This window comes from Pristiophorus japonicus, chromosome 16 (assembly GCF_044704955.1).
Source record: "Pristiophorus japonicus isolate sPriJap1 chromosome 16, sPriJap1.hap1, whole genome shotgun sequence".
In the NCBI taxonomy this organism is placed as follows: domain Eukaryota; kingdom Metazoa; phylum Chordata; class Chondrichthyes; family Pristiophoridae; genus Pristiophorus; species Pristiophorus japonicus.
In genome coordinates this window covers 22768128-22790210 of record NC_091992.1, presented here as the reverse complement: position 1 = coordinate 22790210, position 22083 = coordinate 22768128, and the positions used below count along the sequence as shown (strand labels likewise).

The following is a 22083-nucleotide window of genomic DNA, read 5'->3' as shown; positions in this document are numbered from 1 at the left end:
AAGGTGATTTAACAGTGCAGTCATCACAGATAAGCTTGATCTTGTTCACACCCAGTGACGACACACTCACACTTTCGAGCGAAGGTCAGTGGATAACAGTCTGGCATGGGAATCATGGCAGATTTTTCACTTTATATTCCAGAGACTAAAAAGGAACTTGACCGGTTCATAATTGGAACACAACTTTTCAGTGTTGTTTTGATGCTTATGTACAAAGGAAAAATTTACACAGTTGCTAACACTCTTATTTAGAACAGTTCCTTTGAAGGTTATCTGTGGAACAACTAGCTTATCCAATTTCAGATTTGGTTTTTGATCTTCCCTTTTAAAATTGTGACAACCTGTTCTACATGTTCAATGCACAAGCACTTCTTCGGCAGCATAATTTGGGGTTGGGGTTAATTTTATCAAGCTAAGATTATGGCAATTTCAGCCCAGTCAACCCTGCAAAGTCCTCATCAACATCTGGGAACTGGTGCACAAGCTAGGAAAGCTGTCCACAGTCGAGTCACGTAACGGCCTGACATAGGGCTCAATTTTCCCCAGTTACTTGCGCCACTTTTTTTGGCCTAAATTAAAATATCCAAGTTTCCTCAAAGATTGTGTGCCAGTGTAACTCAAGTTTTAGATTTGTTTTTTTTTTTAACCTCACCGGGGGCATAACCTGCCACCTTGCGCCAATTCTGGCCATTAAAGCAAGTTTGGCCAGCTCCGATTTACTCCAATTTTTCTTCAGATGGCGTATGTGACCTCTGTGGAAAAACCTCCTGGGCAGTTAAGAAAATCAGCGCAGGTAAGGAAATCAGCACAGCAGATGCACTTCCAGGGCCCGGACAGCAGCAGCAGAAAGGGGCGAGGCGGGGGGGGGGGGTGGTGGTGGAGAAAGAGAGGTGTGGAGGGCAGGGGGGGGGGGGGGGGGGGGGGAAAGAGGAGGTCTTTGACAGAATTTGGAGTGGGTACCGGCACCGGCAGGGGAGGAAGCCTTTCGGACAGAGTTAGGAGTGGGCACTGGGAGGGGTTGCCCACTCCTAACTCTGTCCGAAAGGCTTCTCTGGGATAGCAGCAGGTACCGGCATCGGGAGGCCTTTCGGCCTGGGATTGTAGCAGGCACCGGGAGGGAGGTCCTTCGGCCTGGGATAGGAGCGGGCACCGGGAGGGAGGCCCTTCGGCCTGGGATAGGAGCAGGCACCGGGAGGGAGGCCCTTCGGCCTGGGATAGGAGCGGGCACCGGGAGGGAGGCCCTTCGGCCTGGGATAGGAGCGGGTACCGACACCAGCACTTGGGGGGGGGGGGGGGGGGGGGGAAGAAAGATAGACTTTTGTCACAAACACTAATAATTTAATGGTGAAAAGTTGCTGCAATGTGCAGGTGCTTGTGCAGGTTGCTGTGAGTCCGCAGTGTGTCCCTGGTTACCCTGGCAACCCGATCATTTTGGCATAGATCTTAGGCTCCATTCCCAAAGCTAAATGACAGGCTAGGCGGCGCCAAAATCAACAATTCAAATGGGGAAACTTGGATGATTTCTTTTTTGGCATAGTTGGGCCCCAAAAAAACAGGCGTAACTCTTCAAGTACACCAAAAAATAGCTTTGGGGAAAATTGAGCCCACAGTCACACACTCAGAATCAAATCCATCTGGTAACACCACAGACTCCTCCCTCACTATCTCTGGGTATGACTTGTCCCATTGCAGGATAGACCCATCAAAGGTGGGGGCAGCCCTAGTAAACCTCAACATTCACTAGATCAGATGAAGTCTCATGGTTTAGGTCAAATGAGGTAAATGAAACCTCTGGCAGATAACCACCGGCTTCAACTAATATATTAATACTACTCTATATGAACATTGCTTGAAGAAAGTTCTGAGGGAGAGAAGGGCACAGAATGTACTGTGGGTGGAGGACTCAATGTCCACCAGCAAGAGTGACTCAGCAGTACCACCATTAATTGAGCAGGCCGAGATCTGAAGCACAGACTGGGGCTGTGTCAGATGTTGACAAAACTAACATGAGGAACTAACTTACTTGATCTTATCCTCACTAATCTAACTTTCGCATACACAGTCATCCATATCTAAGGAAGGATATACTTGCCTTGGAGGTGGTGCAACAAAGATTCACTAGATTGATTCCTGGGATGAGAGGGCTGTCCTATGATGAGAGATTGTGTAGAATGGGCCTATACTCTGGAGTTTAGAAGAATAAGAGGTGATCTCATTGAAACATACAAGATTCTGAAGGGGATTGAAGGGTAGATGCTGAAAGGTTGTTTCCCGTGGCTAGTGTGTCTAGAACTAGGGGGAACAGTCTTAGGATAAGGGGTAGGCCATTTAAGAGCGAGATGAGGAGGAATTTCTTCACTCAGAGGTTTGCGAATCTTTGAAATTCTCTGTCCCAGAGGGTTGTGGAAGCTGAGTCGTTGAGTATATTCAAGGCCGAGATGGATACATTTTTGGACTCCAGGGGAAATCAAGGGATATGGAGATCGTGCAGGAAAGTGTTGAGGTCGATGGTCAGCCGCGATCTTATTGAATGGTGGAACAGGTGCGATGGACCGTATGGCCTACTCCTGCTTCTTATATTCCTATGTTCATAATAGCATTGGTAGAAGTGACCACTGCACAGTCCTTGAAGAGAAACTCTTAACGCCACCATCAGGACATCCTCCACTATGTAGTGTGGCACTATCACTGTGCTAAGTGGGACAGACTAAGGACAGATCTAACCGCCCAAAACTGGGCATGTGCAAGAACCTGTGTTTGAAAAAAAAAATCAATTGCAGGTGGATCTAAATTAATTAGGGAAATGGGCAGATGTCTTTTAATAGACAAATACCATGTGACACACTTGGGTAGGGGAACGCCAAGCATATACACACCACACATGTGGTTGCATCGGAAGGCTGCAGAGCATGACCAGAATTTAGGGGTTATAATGCACGAGTCATTGAAGGTCCATGAGCAGTGCCACATGAGAATGCATTACTAAGACAATCTATAATCGGGGCTGGGGGGTGCGATGGCGTGAATTCTAAAAGTTTGATTGACGGACGCCGGGTCTGCTTCAATGAGGCGGCGCCAGGGATGAGCGTGTAGCAGGAGCAGCGACAGAGAAAGAGGGGTGGGGGGGGGGGGGGGGGGGGTGTGAGGGCGATGAAGGTCGGGAGAAGGGGGGCGCGACGGAGGGCAAGAGAAAGAGGGGAAGAGCGCGAGAGCGAGGGAGGATATCAGTGTTGATTCTACAGACGATGATGATAACAGTCTAAACAAGTATTGTTGCAATAAAGATACTAATTTGGCCGGGTATGTTTTACTAGTCAGGCACATCTAGAATGGATGGGGAAAATAGAGGATCTAATAAATGGTTCAGAGGAGGTCCCCATGAAAGATATCTAGTTTAAGGGCCCTTAAAGAGCTAGGCGTTTTACTTTGGAAAAGCTTTTACTTTGAGGAGATACAACTGAGGTCTAAAATAACGAAAGGATTAGAATCGTTCCATGTGGATAGGTTACTTGGTCTTTAAAAAAAAAACATTTGTTCATGGGATGTGCCCATCACTAATTGCCCTTGAGAAAATGGTGGTGAACAGTCTTGTTGAACCGCTGCAGTCCATGTGGTGAAGGTACAGTGCTGTTAGGGAGGTCGGTCCAAGATTTTGAACCATCACACTCCTGACCTGTGCCTTATAGATGGTGGAAAGGTTTTGGGGAGCCAGGTGGTGAGACAATTGCTGCATAATACCCAGCCTCTGACCTGCTCTTGTTGCCACAGTATGTGTGTGTCTGGTCCAGTTAAGTTTCTGGTCAATGGTGACCTCCAGGATGTTTATGGTGGGGGAATTGGCGATGGCAATGCCATTGAATGTCATGGGGCGGTGGTTAGACTCTTATTTGTTGGAGATGGTCATTGCCTGGCACTAGTGTGGCGCGAATGTTATTTGCCACTTATCAGCCAAGCCTGAATGTCGTCCTGGCTTGGTCTTGCTGCATGCGGGCAAGGACTGCTCCATTATCTGATGACTGCACAGTATTCAGTGCCATTCGCAACTCATCAGTGAACCCCACTTCTGACCTTATGATGGAGGGAAGGTCACTGATGAAGCAGCTGAAGATGGTTGCGCCTAGGTGATCTCCAACCACCACAACCATCTTTCTTTGTGCTAGCTATGACTCCAGCCAGTGGAGAGTCTTTTCCCCTGATTCCCATTTACTTCAGTTTTACTAAGGCTCCTTGATGCCACACTCGGTCAAATGCTGCCTTGATGTCAAGGGCAGTCACTCTCTCTGCACCTCTGGAATTCTGCTCTTTTGTCCATGTTTGGACCAAGGCTGTAAAATGAGGTCTGGAGCAGAGTAGTCCTGGCGGAGCCCAAACTGGGCATCGGCGAGCAAGTTATTGGTGAGTAAGTGCCGCTTGATAGCACTGTCGGCGATTCCTACCATCACTTTGCTGATGATTGAAAGTAGACAGATGTGGTGGTAATTGGTCAGATTGGATTTGTCCTTTTTGTGGACAGGACATACCTGAGCAGTTTTCCACATTGTCAGATAGATGCCAGTGTTGTAGATGTACTGCAACAGCTTGGTTAGAGGCGCAGCTAGTTCTGCAGCACAAGTCTTTAGCACGACTGCTGGGATGTTTTTGGGGCCCATTGCCTTTGCTGTATCCAGTGCGCTCAGCCATTTCTTGATATCATGTGGAGTGAACTGAATTGGCGAAAGCCTGGCTTCTATGATGGTGAGGACCTCAGGAGGAGGCCGACACGGATCATTCACTCGGCACTTCTGGCTGAAGATGTTTGTAAACGCTTCAGCCGTGTCTTTTGCACTTATTTGCTAGACTCCACCATCACTGAGGATGGGGACAGGAGCATCCACTGACAACTGCAAAGGAAGCAGTTGCACCTGACTCTAATGTCAAGGATTCTGTGCAGGCATGTGTTGCAATTTCTGAAGCAACAAGCCACTTTGTCAGTGTTCATAAAGAAGTTTGGATTGCTGACGGACATGGAAATTGTTAATGCAGCGTAGGAGGATGCCACAGATGATGGGAGTAAGTGAGGCCCAAATGAATGAGTCCAACCCTGCAAAGGCCATGGTGTTCACTTCTGTGCGACTGAAGAAGAATGCTAATAGTGCTGTTTTGATGGCTGACAAATTGCAGCACAAAAAGATATTTCTGATGGCTTGCTCTTTGCATCAAAATTGTCCAAACAAAAACTGTGCAGTATTATAATAAACTAAATGAAGATCAAAAAGAAAACTGAAAGAGGAAAACAATCAAAAAACTAGAAGCGAAATATAATTACTGTGAGGAGATAAAACAAAGTTTTAAGATAAATGAGTGAAATTGGTTGTGGGTAGCTGAGGCACTTTACATTAAATACAAAATAATTTTGGCATTTTAAGTTCGTTTTTCGGGGAGGGGGGACGGAGAGGGGCTGGTGGTGACATGTCTCCTCAATACAAATGCATTTATCTCTCTTTCCTGTAAGATGGGTGTCTTCACATACAATCACTGGCCAAACAAATTGGTCATCTGTTTCTAGATCTTCTCTGCCAATACTGCTCTGAAAGCTGCTGAAAGACTTACAAAAGTAGCCTGGGGTAGCCTCCCTCAATACACAGCAATGCTTTGAGAGCACTTTACATACTACACAAAAGGTACAGCTGAGATTCCAAAATCAAGGATCATAAGTCAATGCTTCATCCATTGTTCAATAGCACAGTACATTTTGTTTTCAACTCCTAAGAATTCAATACTACAACTGTATAATGAGCAGCATGTTTTCAGATACATTCCAAAACCTTCATAACAAAGAAATGATTGTACCTGTTCTAGCATCTGAATAGTCCCAGCTTGTTCATCCAGCTCCTCTTCCTGGTCCTTGACTTTGGCTTCCAACTCACGCACCTGCTTCTTCACTTTAGCAAGTGAAGCCTCATCCTTAGATTCTTGAGAGGATAGATCCTGCAGTTCTGCATCCAGACGTTCTACCTTCTGGGTTATAGTGATGATCTCGGTGTCCTTGTCCTAGAATTCAACATAAAAGAGAAAGAAAATCAGCACTTCACTAGTTACAGTTGAAACAATAGCTGTAAATGAGTTATTTGGCAACATCTAAAGGGTAATTCAGATGACACTATAACCACAAAATAAAATGAATGTAGCTAATGAAACTTAGAAAACAGTGGTTAACTCTAATTCATTATTTTATAAAGCAAACAGGCTTTGTTTGGCACGACTGCAAAGACAGAATTGATTCATCCTGGTGTTCATAAGAGCTTAATTTATATTCTGCTGTGAGAATTGGTGATATACTGGCTGTTGATTATCTCCCCATGTCTTACAATAATATAGGAGAGTATAGAAGATGAGAAACAACGTTAAGTGATTGCGTCCCTGTGAAAAATAGATTCTAGAATTTTCTGATAAAGAATAAATGTCATTTTTGCAACAGAAAACAGGCCACCGTGAGGACACTGCTTTGGGAACCAAATCCATGTGCACTGACTATCAAGTATTTTAAATGTACATATCTAATATATGTGAATATATTGGTTGTTGAACTTTGAATGCAGTGGCTGAATTTCCTTTCTCAACATGTACTGCTGGAGAGTTGGAACTAAGCTTCACTCTTTTCAAAAATGTATTCGGAGCTTAATTAAAACATTTTTAATAACAGCCTCAGTGACAGTATTGTGTCCAATTTTGGGCAACATACTTCAGGAAGGACATCAAGCCTTGGAAAATGTGCAGAGGAGGGTGATGAGGAGAAATTATTTAATGCAGTGAGTTATGATCTAGAATGATACCAGGGATGAGGGATTTCAGTTATGTGAAGAGACTATAAAGAAGCTTGGATTGCTCTCCTTAGCACAGAGAAGGGCAAGGGAAATTTAATAGAGGTGTTCAAAATCATGAATATTAATAAATAAGGAGAAATTATTTCCACCGGCAGGAGGATCGGTAACTAAGAAAACCAGAGAGGTGATGAGAAATTCTTTTATGCAACTTGTTATTATCTGGAAGGCACTGCCTGAAAGGGTGGTGGAGCAGATTCAATAGTAACTTTCAAAGAGAATTGGATATATCCTTGAAAAGGAAAAATTTGCAGGACTGTGGGGAAAGTGCAAGAGAATGGGTCTAATTGGAGAGCCTTTTCGAAGAGCTGACACAGGCATAATGGGCCCAATGGCTTCCTTCTGTGCTCTATGATTCTATGGCAGCTCCATAGATGCTAGAAAGAACTTCAACTGAGCCAATAGTTTGTAACACAAAATGCAAATGTCCATCATCATCATGCTGTGACATTTGCTCAACAAAATAAGTAATACATACATTTTGCCTACTAGCTTACACAGATCAAAAAGTCTTATGGCTCTCAGTTTTCAGTCATTTGCAGATGCTTACATTTTGTTAATCCATTATCAAATGTGGCTCAACTATTAAGTTAATACCATTTTTCATTTTGGTGAGCAATAAAGTTTTTTTTAAAATCTTAAATCTATACAGACAAGTATACAGAATAATTTTACAATAATAAGATTTATCTTGTTACTAATGTATAAAATATTTACAGATACTGCTCAGATCTAACAAGCTATTGAAGTTATATTTTATTATAATCATGGTAGTACATACATCCAGTTGTTGTTTAAGGCTGAATATCTCTGCTATAAAACCATCTCTTTCTCTGCTCAGCTTCTCTTTCTGCATCTTCTCTCTTTGAGCTTCATCTTGTGCCTGTGACAACTCACCGTCAAACCTGGATCACGAAAGTTAAAGAAAACATTACGATAACAAAAGATACAATTCTGACTTGTTGTTCATGAGAGTGTTACATCTGGTGCATATGGCTACCAGTATTATGAAAATTTATTTTCTTCCAATACATTTCAGTGTTTTAGATTCGGGGCACTACATTTTGTGGAGAGTGTGTTAATGCAAATGTGTCTGTGTGGTTGAAAGGGGACAAATACAGGACTCAAAATGTCCCTTTGAACTCTCTCTAACTACAATACAGATTAGGTATAATCTGATGACTTAAATGTTTACATATCAGAGAGGGTGCAGAATAGATTTGTGAAAATGATTCCAGGGATGAGGAACTTCAGTTATGTGGATAGACAGGAGATGCTGGGGTGGTTCTCCTTAGAGCAGAGAAGATTGAGAGGAGATTTGACAGAGGTGTTTCAAAGTCATGAGGGGTCTGGACAGAGTAGAGAGAGAGAAATTGTTCCCATTGGCAGAAGGGTCGAGAGCCAGAGGAGATAGAATGAAAGTGATTGGCAAAAGAACCAAAGACAAAATGAGAAAAAACCTTTTTATGCAGCGAGTGATTAGGATTTGGAGAATGCACTACCTGAAAGGGTGGTGGAGGCAGACTCAGTCATGGCTTTCAAAAGGGAGTTGGCTATGTACCTGATGAAAAAGATTTGCAGGGCTACAGGGAAAGGGTGGAGGAGTGGGACTAGCTGAGGTGCTCTTGCAGAGAGCCGGCACGAGCTCGATGGGCCGAATGTCCTTCTTCCGTGCTGTAACCATTCTACGATTCACATGATTTTACAGCAGTATAATGGTTATACTTTGTTTTAAAGAAAAATGAAAATCATGTACATTGAGAAAATGATTGAAAATGTTTAACATTTAAATTTCCATACAAAAAAAAATTGCACCTCACTACAACTCTGTTCCAGTTTATACACTTGAAAATCTGAATGTGCAACTTAAATGGTTCTCTCTCCTCAGGAACTGTCCTGCCTCCCTTTCAAAATTGCCATCATCACCTCCCTCAAGAAACCCACCTTGAGCCTCTATCCTTGCACACTGCTGTCCAATCTGCAATCACACTTACCGTTGCAAAGTGCTTGAATCTTCCTGCCTACCAAATTTGTGCTTATCCCTCCCACAACTACCCAAATAAATCTATAATCAGGGTTTATGCAAATCCCAAATGATCCTAAACACAGTCATGAGCAACATTCTCTGTTACTGTGATCATGGTGCATTGTCCTGCCTTAATCACTCTGCAGACTTTCACGCCGTCAACCACACTATGGCTGGAATCTTACCAGCTCTGGGAGTGAGAGTTTGGGGGGGGGGGGGGGGGGGGCTGCTGTCAAAGTGGCTGTGATGGACAGCGGGGCGGGATCCCTCTCTGAACCTACCTCCTTCAATTTCCAAAGTTCCGGGTCTGGCTGCGGTTTACAGACCCGACACCAAGCGGCGGGCCAGCCAATTATCATTAAATACTTTAAAGGTATTTAAAAATAAATTTACCAGGTACTTAACATTTTTCCAACTTTTTAGGAGCTTCCCATCGCTCGGGCTTCACGTCGGGTTCTCAATGACTCTCCATTGTTTTGACTAGTTGACAGCTGCAAAACTGGTATAAAAGATACCATTTCACAGCTGTTCACTTTCCAATCTCAGAAGCTGAAGCCTTCAGGATTTGGAAGTGTTTGCAGTGAACTCTCTATCCACAGTCACCTCCTTGGAGCAATCATTGACAGATCGCTTCCATTATCTTAACTTCAGCTGCCATCACCATTGGTGCCCTTGAGCAAATCTCACCTTGGTCCTCAGAATCCCACCACGATCAGCTCCAACACCAACACCACCAAACTTCTCCGCAATCACCTGATGCTGCAGAAGACACAGGGTATCACACCCAACCACATTGCTGCCTGGAAGGCCAGGGATGGCCTCACAATGCCCACATTTACTTCACTTAACGCTGTACACACCATGGCTGCCACATGATGCACCAGGTTAGTACCACCCCACACCAGCACCATAAAACATCCCTGCAAAGCCCAAGCCATTCCTTTCACACATCACCACCATTGTGGGACGGGGTACCCTTATGTCTCACCTTTCATACAATTCACTAAGCCAATTCCAAAGGTTCACACAAATCTGACCAAGACGAGAAAGTGTTCAAAATAAATATTTCAAAGTTTGACAACACATTAGCAGAAACTCTACAGGAACATTCGCTAAAAGACCCAAGTGTCTACCCTTATGTGTTGGTAGTGGTAAGATTGGATGAGGATGAGGGTGAGTGCGAAGGGTGGCTAGTAAGATGGGGATGTGATAATGTAGATAGAGAGGGATGGGTGGAGGTGCAAGGTAATTTGGTGTGAATAAGGATGTGCAGGGGTAGAGTAGGGAAGGCAGAGTGATGGGGATGTGATGTGTGACACCGCAGAATGAAGTCGTGTGTGGCTTTGCAGTAACGTTTGGTGATCTACTGAGATAATGCATCCAGGTCTTCCTGACAACATCCCTGCTTGTGGCCTTCTGTGCAATGTGCAACCAGGCTGCGTTGGTGCCCTGGGGTGGTCTCTTCCGCCCATTCGAAGGGAAGAGAACCTCCCTGCGTAGTGTGACTCCCTCCATAAGCATCTGGAGGGAGTCATGGGAGAGCCTTTATGCAGTGCTTATCAGTGTTTGCAGCACCTCAATGCTGCAGAACACTGATACAACTGTCCAAATCAATGTGGCCATGGTCCCTTTAAGGAAACCGGATGATGACACTTCATCAAATGACATCATCAGAGCCACTTCCTTCAAGTAGCTGGGAACCTCACAGGACGGGCTTAACAAGCCCCATCAACGGAAGATTCTTTACACAATGCGGGCTGGAGCGAGGAGCGGTGTCGACGCCTGTCACCGACTGCCCCGGACTCGCCACGGTTGGCGAAATCGTGGCCTCAGTTTCTCTAACGCCTCTCCTCTGTTGTCCAGCTCAGTAGAACTGCCTTCATTTGGCTCCACTCTTAACTATCCAATTGTAGCCCAAGCATATTCAGTAATGGCTATGGTTTCCATGCCCCATACTGTTGCCCACAAAGTCCCCCAGGTATCTATCTCTGGCCCTTCCTTTTACTCAATCAATCATCATTTATAATGCTGCCCCTTGGTGACATAATCTGCAAATGATCAGCTTCAAACATAGATGCTGTTGACATCTTGCTCCCTCTTGCCACCACCTCTTTCGACCCACCGTCCCTACTGCCTCGGTGATGTCAAATTACTTGTCGATATCAAGTCTTGCATGAGCTGTAATTTCTTCCAGTTAAATGTTCATAGAATAGAAACGGTTCTCTACAATGCTGAAACATTTACTTAAGCAAATGTACATTCCATTAGTTTGAATACACTGAATATGGTTCAAGCGACTTAAAATAGCTAATAAAAAAAAACAAGTGCACAGTTCTGGGCACCGCACCAGAGAAAGGATATATTGGCCTAAGGCGGCCAGTGTAGATTCACCAGAATGTTAGCAGGGTTAGATGATGAGAAGAGATTACATAAACTATGCTTGTATTCCCTGGAATATAGAAGGTGAAGAAGGGTGATTTAATTTGAGGTTTTTAGGATTTTGAAAAAGAATTGATACGGTACATAGACAGAAACTATTTTCACTGGTGGGGGAAACTCGGACAAGGGGACATAACCTTAAAACAGAACCAGGCCATTCAGGAGAGAAATTAGGAAAAACATTTTAAACAGAGGTTGTTAAAAGTGTGGAACTCCCTCCCACTAAAAGTAGATGCTAGATCAATTACTAATTTTAAATCTGAGATCGATAGATTTTTGCTAGACAAGGGTATAAAAGGATATGGAGTCAAGGCAGGTGGATGAAGTTTAGATACAGATCAACCATGATCTCATTGAATAGTGGAACATGCTTGAGGGGCTGAATGGCCTACTCCTGTTCCTAATTAGAAAGGCCACTGCATTGTTTCCAAAACGGCACGATTCAGAAAGGCTACTTCATTGTTGTGCAAATATGTGATATGCAGTAGCACTACCCAAGGTATACGGAATTATCAGCAGTTGAGAATTCATAAAAGCAACATTTTCAAAACTTTATCAAATGCCTTTTTAACACAAGATAAAGCCAGCCTATTTTTCTCAGGTTCCTCTTACCAATGGTTTTGTTTGACAATTTCCAAAATTTTAGTCAATTAAATTGAGAAATCATCATCATCATCGGCAGTCCCTCAAAATCGAGGAAGACTTGCTTCCACTTTAAAAGTGAGTTCTCAGGTGGCTGTACCGTCCAATGTGAGAATTACAGGTAACAGGTGCGGCAAACAGTGGTTGAAAGGGTGGGTGCGGAATTTGGTTTGCCGCACACTCCTTCCACTGTCTGCACTTGGTTTCTGCATGCTCTCGGCGACGAGACTCGAGGTGCTCAGCGCCCTCCCGGATGCTCATCCTCCACTTTGGGCGGTCTTGGGCCAGGGACTCTCAGGTGCCGGTGGGGATGTTGCACTTTATCGAGGAGGCTTTGGGGGTGTCCTTGAAGCATTTCCTCTACGCACCTGGGGTTCGCTTGCCGTGTAGGATTTCAGAGTAGAGCACTTGCTTAGGGAGTCTCTTGTCGGGCATGCGGACGATGTAGCCCGCCCAACGGAGCTGGTCGAGTGTGGTCAGTGCTGTGATGCTGGGGATGTTGTCCTGAGCGAGAACACGGACGTTGGTGCATCTGTCCTCCCAGTGGATTTGCAGGATCTTGCGGAGGCAGCGCTGGAGTGTCTGCTGTATATTGTCCATGTCTTAACCATATAGGAGGGCAGGTATCACAGCTGCCCTGTAAACCATAAGCTTGGTGCCAGATTTGAGGTCCTGGTCTTTAAACACGCTCTTCCTCAGGTGACCGAAGGCTGCACTGGCACACTGGAGGTGGTTTTGGACTTAGTCATTGATGTCTGCCCTTTCTGATTGTAGACTCCCGAGGTTTGAAATGGTCCACGTTGTCCAAGGCCAAGCCATGGATTTTGAACACCGGGGAGGGGCAGTGCTGAGTGGCGGGGTCAGGTTGGTGGAGGACCTTTGTCTTACGGATGTTTAGCGTAAGGCCTAGACTTCCGTATGCCTCGGTGAAGGTGTTGACGACGGCTTGGAGTTTTGGTCTCTGAGTGTGCGCAGACGCACGTGTCGTCTGCGTACTGTAGTTCGATGAGTCGATCTTGGATCTAGCCTGGAGGCGTCGTAGGTTGAACAGGTTCCCATTGGTTCTATAATTTAGTTCCACTCCAGCTTGTTGATAGTGAGATGGAGCATTGCAGCAAGGAAGATCAAGAAGAGCATTGGTGTGATGACGCTGCTCTGCTTGACCCTGGTGCGGACTTGGATTGGGTCGGTGGTGAATCTGTTGGTCAGGATCACGGCTTGCATGTCGTCATGGAGCAGGTGGAGGATGGTGACAAACTCACTTTGAGAAATCAGAGTGAGGTTGGAAGTGTGGAAGATTTACTTTTCTCAGATGATTCTAGAGCTGGTAGTCAGGACTGACATCGTGCAGTTCTTCAAGGTAGTTTTGAAAAGCAACACAATCATCGTATATGGAAGGTAACAAAAATTATTCTGGGAATTAACTGAAGGGATTTGGAGCCTCCTGAAGCTTGCCGTTGAGGGATGAGCGCGCAATTTTGATACAGGATTCGTGAATTAGCTATGGATCTCTGTGTTTTGTGCCCATCCCATGGGTGGCGGAGGAGGAAAGTATATGGGGAAGAGTCCAGCAAAACAAATGGATCAAGCAAACGCAGGCCTGATGACCTTTTCACATTCAACTTTTTATATATCCTTACAATCTATAAATTGATAGGACGAAACTGAAACGTATACCAAGATTGTTATCCAGCCTATGGTGAAGAGACTTTTACAACTTAGTTTTAAAGGAGATGATATTCTCTCATAAAAAGAGAAAATGCTGGAAATTCTCAGGTCAGGCAGCATCTGTGGAGAGAAAAACAGAGTTAATGTTTCAGGTCTATGCCTTTTCATCTTGCTGCTCGACCTGCTAAGTATTTCCAGCATTTTCGGTTTTAGTAAAGATTTTTAGCATCCGCAGTATTTTGCTTTTATATTCTCTCATTTTGGGTTGTATGAATTAACTCACTTTCGCTGCTTCTTTTCCAATTCATGGTTACGCCCTTGTTGTCCTTCAAGGTGCAGCTTGGTGTCTTGCAATTCTGCTGTTAGTCGTTGGGATTTTTTCTTCAACTGCTGAACACTGCGTTGTATTTCCTCACTGTCAGCTTGCAAATCTGCAACCTGCAGGCACGAGAACAAGTCTGAGGTCTTGAATATTAACACAAGTACATCCAAACTATTTAAAAAATATTGGACCTGCAAGACCTTGTTCAGATTGTTTTTAAAAAAAAGTTTATTAGTTGTAATGTTCACAGCTTATATTTTACTTTAGAAAGTAACCTGCATATTGTGCAGCAAAAATACAAAAATAGCCTTAAATGCAAATTGGGATTAGAAAGTTGAAGTATTGCAATTGAACCAAGTTATTTTTAATGGTAAATGGAGGTTGAATAAAAACATATGGTTGATATAGAACACATGGAACAAATGAGAACAGAGTCTGCTGTCAATCAATTTCCCTTATGCTGGCTGCCTTTCAAATGGTTGAAATAAGACTTATGTTTGATCTAGCTTCTCTGCATATCATTCCAAAAAGCAAAAAAAAGAAACATTTCATCAGCACTGCTTGTTTATTAAGCCAACAAGGAAGGTGTTGGAGAGTATGCGTCTGAATGTGACAAAAGTGTGGTTAAAAATTTCAGTGGAAGTGAGGGTAGGGTAGAGATGGAGCTATATTGGTGTAGTGGAAGCAAGCAGTTTTGATGATGGATAGGATATGGGGTTTGAAACTCAATACACTCAATATAATGCAAACAGAACATAAGAACATAAGAATTAGGAACAGGAGTAGGCCATCTAGCCCCTCGAGCCTGCTCCGCCATTCAACAAGATCATGGCTGATCTGGCCGTGGACTCAGCTCCACTTACCCGCCCGCTCCCCATAACCCAATTCCCTTATTGGTTAAAAATCTATCTATCTGTGATTTGAATACATTCAATGAGCTAGCCTCAACTGCTTCCTTGGGCAGATAATTCCACAAATTCACAACCCTCGGAGAAGAAATTACTTCTCAACTCGGTTTTAAATTGGCTCCACCGTATTTTGAGGCTGTGCCCCCTAGTTCTAGTCTCCCCGACCAGTGGAAACAACCTCTCTGCCTCTATCTTGTCTATCCCTTTCATTATTTTAAAGGTTTCTATAAGATCACCCTGCATCCTTCTGAACTCCAACAAATAAAGGCCCAGTCTACTCAATCTATCATCATAAGGTATCCCCCTCATCTCCGGAATCAGCCTAGTGAATCGTCTCTGTACCCCCTCCAAAGCTAGTATATCCTTCCTTAAGAAAGGTGACCAAAACTGCACGCAGTACTCCAGGTGCGGCCTCACCAAAACCCTATACAGTTGCAGCAGGACCTCCCTGCTTTTGTACTCCATCCCTCTCACAATGAAGGCCAACATTCCATTCACCTTCCTGATTACTTGCTGCACCTGCAAACTAACTTTTTGGGATTCATGCACAAGGACCCCCAGGTCCCTCTGCATCGCAGCATGTTGTAATTTCTCCCCATTCAAAAGAAACATTGGCCCACAATTTGCGGTCAGTGGCGAAGCAAAGGCATTCGTTGCTGGCACCAAAGAAAGCTGCCCACAAGGATCTCCGATCTGTGGCAAGAAGTTTGTCTTCTTTGATGTGCAATTGAGGTCAGTGTAGTTGAGTGGGAATCCTATAGTGCAATCTGCTGTGACGTTAATAAGCTGTCGAAGCAGCCAATCATAATGCAGAATTCTCAGACAGGGAAGCAGGAAGTGAAGTGGTGCTTTTATTCAGACTTCTTAAAAATGTTAGAGTAAAACAAAGATTGGGGCTCTCACATGGGAAAAAGGTAAACCTGAAATAAAGTTTCCCTGATTAGACTGATTGGTGGCTATGGGGGGGGGTGGGGGCGGGGGAGGGAGGAGAGGGAGTCCAGAGTGCAGCATGTGTTGGAGCAATGAATGACTGACCGCAACTTCGGGATTTGTGCATTAGGATGCGCATTCGCTACATTCTGACATTGCGGTCAGTTTCAAAGGGGTAACAGCTAATGCTGTTTTTTCGCTGTTATTACCTACTGCAAATTCTGGGCCATTATGCAGTTGAAGTAGAAGATCAGCCATGATCTCATTGAATGGCGGAGTGGGCTCGAGGGGCCGAATGACCTACTCCTACTCCTAATTCTTATATTCTTATGTCATGTTTATTCAGTCATAAAATTAGATGAAACATAAGGAATGAAAGCTGTGCAATGAAATAATGTATCAAATGAGCCTTTGTCACACAAAGTTCTGAATCTGGATGGTGGATAATAGGAGTTAAAATAATTGAAGTTCCACTGTATAATTTGTACTGTTAACTGCGTGGTATTGTTATGCTTAGTGCTGTACTACTATTGGCCTTGAAATCCCAGCCTCCTCAGGTCCGTACGGAGTGTGTATGGACCCGGGAAGGCATCGCAAATGCGCATGTGCCGAAAACCGGCTTTTCCAGTCTGTCAAGTTTCTGGCTTGACAGATCGCACACATCTCGTGGAGAAGGACATTCCCACGGCAGAGATTGGGCTATTTGCCCATCTCGTGCCCTGCAGAATGTCCTTAAAACTCTTGCGCCTATTAAAAGGAGGCGCATAGCCTACTTTTACCAGCCTAAGAGTTTTAAGACACACTAAAACATATAAAAATAAAATTTAAAAAAACAATTTTAACGTTAAAAACCCTACCCACCATAATTAAAACTTTTTTTTTTTAAATCGGCAAATTTTTTTTTCCAAAAACATTTCTATCAACTTTAATTTCTATAATGTATTTGTGAGGTGTTTTTAAAAAATTTTATGTAGTGTTCAGAAGTGTTTCTCATTCATAGTAATAGGAATTTCGGACTTACGAAACTCCTATTACCATGAGTGAGAAAATACTTTACCGTGATTGGGTGTCCAGGCCCACGTGATTCCTACGGACATCCCAACGTGAACGCGCTCTGTTATGCAAGAGGAGGCCTCAGGACCGGGATCTCTGAGGGCGCAGCAGGAAAAGGTAGGTGCGGATCTTTTTAGCCATTTTCTGGCGAGCGCCCGCGGGATTTCAAGGCCATTAATTCAGCAAAATATGGGTTCATCTTCTCAACCCAAAAATGTGAAAAAGAACAATCATGAAAATATAATGCACTGTAATAAATGATTTAGAGTCCACATCTCTAATTACAAACAGAGGCTTTCTCGGTACATTACTAACATTTAAATAATACCAGAATCCATAATTTGTTTCAAATAGATGAGCAAATGTTTTCAGCTGCCAGGAAAAGAAAATTAATTCCTTACACACAGTGATTCACTGAGCTTTATTTGTTCTATACGAATGAAAATTATTTCTGGAAATTTGCAAATAGTCTATACTAGTTTTAAATATTGATATGCAAATTAAAATTTTGAATAAAAATATGTGAATGAAGAATATTTAACATTTGGAAAGCAGTTTTCTGTAAGACATGTTTTTAAGAGGTTGCCTAGAAGTGGCAATAAAGAAAACTGGTAGATCAAGCTTTTGTTCCTGCGTTCCGTGGCACCGAGCACCAGTGCGCCAAGGCATATCGCCACCCAAGTTTTAATATCTAACTACAAATTTATTCAAAAACTACAATTATGGTTTTAAACACTATTGTTCTTTTTTCTCACTTTTCGCTCCTGTTGCCTTTTGTTCTGTAATTCAACCTCTAGCTTGTCCTCAAATTCCTGATGCATTCGCTTTTTGGTGAAATCTATCTCTCTTATTGCACGCTCATACTTCAGTCGCCATTCTCCACCTATGGAAGGTAAATGAAAGTAATCTGCTATAAGCTGAACTTGTGTCATATAAATTCATAACAGCAGAAATAAGTTCTTGCATTATGCAATGGGAGGAATATTTTTTTAAATGAAAAGGCTAGTTCAAGTGGCAGAAAACTACAGTCCTGCGCTGGAGGTCCTCGGTTTGAATCTCAGCTTTGATGAATATTCAAAACTTGCCGAAATCTCAATTCTGCAATTTTGATAATTCTTAGACAGATCATTAAATTCAAGAGCTGATGAAACTTCTCTGAACTGCCTCCAATGCAAGTATATCCTTCCTTAAATAAGGAGACCAAAACTGTACGCAGTACTCCAGGTGTGGTTTCACCAACGTCCTGTACAGTTTATAGCAGAACTTCTCTACCTTTATACGCCATCCCTCTTACAATAAAGGCCAACATTCCATTTGCCTTCCTAATTACTTGCTGCACCTGCATGCTAACTTTGTGAGATTCATGTACAAGGATCCCCAGATCTCTCCGTACCGCAGCATTTTGCAATCTCTCTCCATTTAAATAATAATTTGCTTTTTTATTTTTCCTACCAAAGTGGATAACCTCACACTTTCCCACATTATACTCCATCTGCCAAATTTTTGCCCACTCACTTAGCCTATCTATGGGCTCAATTTTGGCCCACCCCTTTTTTCAGCGCACTTACCGGAGATGTGCCGCTTTGCTCCGTTCATAAGTGCGGCAAAAAAATTCCTCCCCACTTTGGCCGCTGTCCGGCCTCTCCCAAGTCGTCGCGCAGCGTGGCTAGTCAAGTCGGGGGTGGAGCCAGCGTCCTGCGCTGAAAACAGTGCCAGGACGTCTACACGTGCACATTGGAGTCAGGTCGCGATGTCCGCGCATGCGCAGTAGCGCCAAAATTTGGCAATCAGCCCAGCCTCTCTCTCTTCCCACAGATGCCGTGTTCACGTGTTCTCCTCCTCCTCCTCCTCCTCCACCCAACCCCCGTTCATTTGCAGCCCAGCCTCTCTCCCTCTCTTCTCCCTTTCTTTCCCCCCCCCTCCCCCCATGCCACGTTCACTCGCTCTCCTCCGCGCCGACCCCCCCCCACCATCCCCCCCTCCTCCCCCCATTCATTTGCAGCACAGCCTCTCTCTCTCTGTGGAATAGATGCCAGTTGAATCCTGATCATTCCCACCTCCCGCACAGGCCTGCCCGCTGCCTTCCCGGGCCATGAAGATAGGACTTACTTCAATTTTTTATTTGTTATTTAATTCTTAGAACTTTTTGTTTGCAAGGTTTGGTGCTTTAGGTGCAGGTCGTCTCCACTTCTTTTATTTTTGTAGTTTAAGCTTCCATGAATGCTTCTGTTGTGTAGTAAATTAACTTTGCGAAGTTTGTCATATGATGTCCTGTATAGCTGTTTGATCCTAATTACATTCTTTAGTCATTAAGTTTCTTTATTAGTGACCAAATTAAATTTTAGTCTTTTGAAACTCACTCGGCCAGGGCTAGGGGCGGGCAGGCAGCAGAACTGATAGAAATCATCCAGGCAGGAGCACTATCAGTTCTGCTGCCTGCCCTCCCCTAGCCCTGGCCGAATGGCCTCCGATGTACCTATCTGCGCTGATTTCTTAACTCTTCGTAAAGGTTTTCTGAAGTGGCCACATACACTGGCCTAAGTAGATTTGGAGTAACTATTAGTTGACCAAAGTTGTCTAAATGGCCAAAACTGGCGTAGGTGGCTGGTAACGCCCCCTTTTGAGAAAAAAAACTTTAAAAAATCATAACTAACTCACTTACACTGACGCAAATTGAATGTGCAAAATGGGGATTTTTAAGATGTACCAGAAAAATCAAGTTACTCCAAAAAAAACTGGAGCAACTCCTGGCCAAAATTGAGCCCATCATCCCCTTGCAGATTCTTTATGTCCTCTTCACAACTTGCTTTCCCACCTTTCTTCGTATCATAAGAAAATTTGGCCACATTAAACTCGGTCCTTTCATCCAAGTCATTAATATAGATTGTAAATAGTTGAGGCCCCAGCTCTGATCCCTGTGGCACCCCACTAGTTAGCTTGTCAACTTGAAAATGACCCATTTATCCTGACTTTCTTGTTTTTTTAATGAGTGAACCAATCCTCTATCCATGCTTATATATTAACCCCAATCCAGTCAGCTCTTATCTTGTGCAGTAACCTTTTATGTGGCATTTTATCGAATGCCTTATGGAAATCCAAATACACGACATCTACTGGTTCCCCTTTATCCACCCTGCTCGTTACATCCTCAAAGAGCTCTAGCAAATTTGTCAAACATGATTTCCCTTTCATAAAACCATGCCGACTCTGCTTGACTGTATTATGATTTTCTAAATATCCTGCTTCTACTTCCTTAATAATGGACTCCAGCATTTTCCCAATGACAGATGTTAGGCTAACTGGTCTATAGTTTCCTATCTCCCTCTTTTCTTAAATAGGGCCGTTGCATTTGCGGTTTTCAAATCCGCTGGGACCTCTCCAGAATCCAGGGAATTTTGGTCAATCATAACCAATGCAGCTACTATCTCTGCAGCCACTTCTTTGAAGACCCTAGGATGCAGGTCATCAGGTCCAGGGGACTTGTCCACCTTTAGTCCCATTAGCTTGCCTAGTACTTTTTCTCTAGCGATGGTGATTGTTTTAAATTCACCCATCCCTATAGCCCCTTGATTATCTATTATTAGGATGCTTTTAGGGTCATGAAAACCTTAAGGAATAGAGGGTTATGCTGATTGTTAGATGAGGCAGGATGGGAGGAGGTTAGAGTATAGCATAAACACTGGCATAGACTGGTTGGGCCGAATGGCCTGTGCTGTATATTCTAAGTAATTCTATGTAATGAAACTGAGCAATTAACCAGAGTCGTCGTCATCCAATTCTCCATTTAACTCTGCTGCTTTGATAAGTCGAGCTTCCATCACTTCCATTTCCATTGAATCCATTTGCTTCTTCATTCCATCATATTTGGCCTGAAACACAAGATGCTTATGATAATGACTAATAGTTCTCAGAATCTATATAGCACATATAACTGGAATTGCTTCACATAGTTACATATTAATACTTTATACTATAAAAGCACATCCTGGTAACTAATGAAGCTATTTTTCTCCTATTTGACATCCTATTTGACCCAGAGATGAGCTTCCACTCACATATCCGCTCCACCACCAAGACGGCCTAATTCTATCTCCATAACATCACATGACTCTGTCCCTGCCATAGCTCATCTGCTGCTCACACCCTCATCCATGCTTTTGTTAGCGCTAGACTAGACTATTCCAATGCTCTCCTGGCCAGCCTCCCATTTGCCACCTTCCATGAATGTGAACTCACCCAAAACTCTGCTGCCCATATCCTAACTGCACCAAGTTCCACTCAGCCATCATCCTTGTGTTCGCTGATCTACATTGGCTCCCGGTCCTGCAACACTTCGATTTTTAAAATTCTCATCCTTGTTTTCAAATTCCACCATGGCCTCACTCCTCCTCTGTAAGCTCCTCCAGTCCCACAACTCTCCAAGGGATCGCAGATGCTCCAATTCTGCCCTCTTGCACATTCCCGATTTTAATCACTTCACCAGTGGTGGCTGTGTCTTCAGCTGCCTGAGTCCCAAGGCCTGGAATTCCCTCCCGAAACCTCTCTGCCTATCTCCCCTTCTTAAAACCTACATCTTTGTCCAAGTTTTTAGTCACCTGTCCCAATATATTCTTATGTAGCCCAGTGTTTGATAATGCTCCTGTGAAGCACTTTGGGACGTTTTACAACATTAAGGGCACTATATAAATGCAAGTTGTTGTTGACGTCGTCATCAATGTACAGAGGAAAAATCAGCCACTGAAGAGAGCAGAATTAAAAACTGGATCTACAACTAACAAACTTCAACTTGGTACAAATCAAAAACATAGCACGCTAATGGTTACCAGAGTTTCAAGATTACAGAACATTTAACCCACTTGCAACTCTTTCATTTCTTTCTCCAATCGAAGTCTGTCTGCAGTTTCTGTCTCTAGAAGTTGAGATGCTGATTCACCGGTGTTTCTCTCATCAGTTAATTCTGATGTCAGTTCTCCAAGCTGTTATTGAAATCAAATAATCAAAAGATGCAGTATGGACAGAAGTTATCTGTAAAAATGTCTATTACTGTAAAATATCAATATAGATATTAATTTGCAGGTGGCATATCTGCAATCTATTGCATAAAATGGCCTTATTTTGACCCTCAAAATGATTTTTGATCTGAATTAATGTACAGCAAATTAACAACGCTTCCAACTTGCAGGTCAAGAATAGATGTCAAACTGATTTTTACTTTGACTCAGATTGTGCAAACAA

At 43.5% G+C, this 22083-nt stretch overlaps 1 protein-coding gene across 16 annotated transcripts in view; it reads right to left on the bottom strand.

The window, feature by feature from the left end:
• myo18ab (myosin XVIIIA b) overlaps positions 1-22083 on the bottom strand; it is a 299468-nt gene that overhangs the window by 58592 nt on the left and 218793 nt on the right. For all 16 annotated transcript variants that reach the window (XM_070857110.1, XM_070857122.1, XM_070857108.1 and 13 more), the window contains 6 exons: positions 21705-21824; positions 20606-20717; positions 17604-17731; positions 13919-14073; positions 7642-7765; positions 5830-6030 (listed from right to left, as the gene is read on the bottom strand). In XM_070857110.1, coding sequence (XP_070713211.1) covers positions 5830-6030; positions 7642-7765; positions 13919-14073; positions 17604-17731; positions 20606-20717; positions 21705-21824 — 840 coding nt within the window. The remainder of the gene's footprint in view (positions 1-5829; positions 6031-7641; positions 7766-13918; positions 14074-17603; positions 17732-20605; positions 20718-21704; positions 21825-22083) is intronic.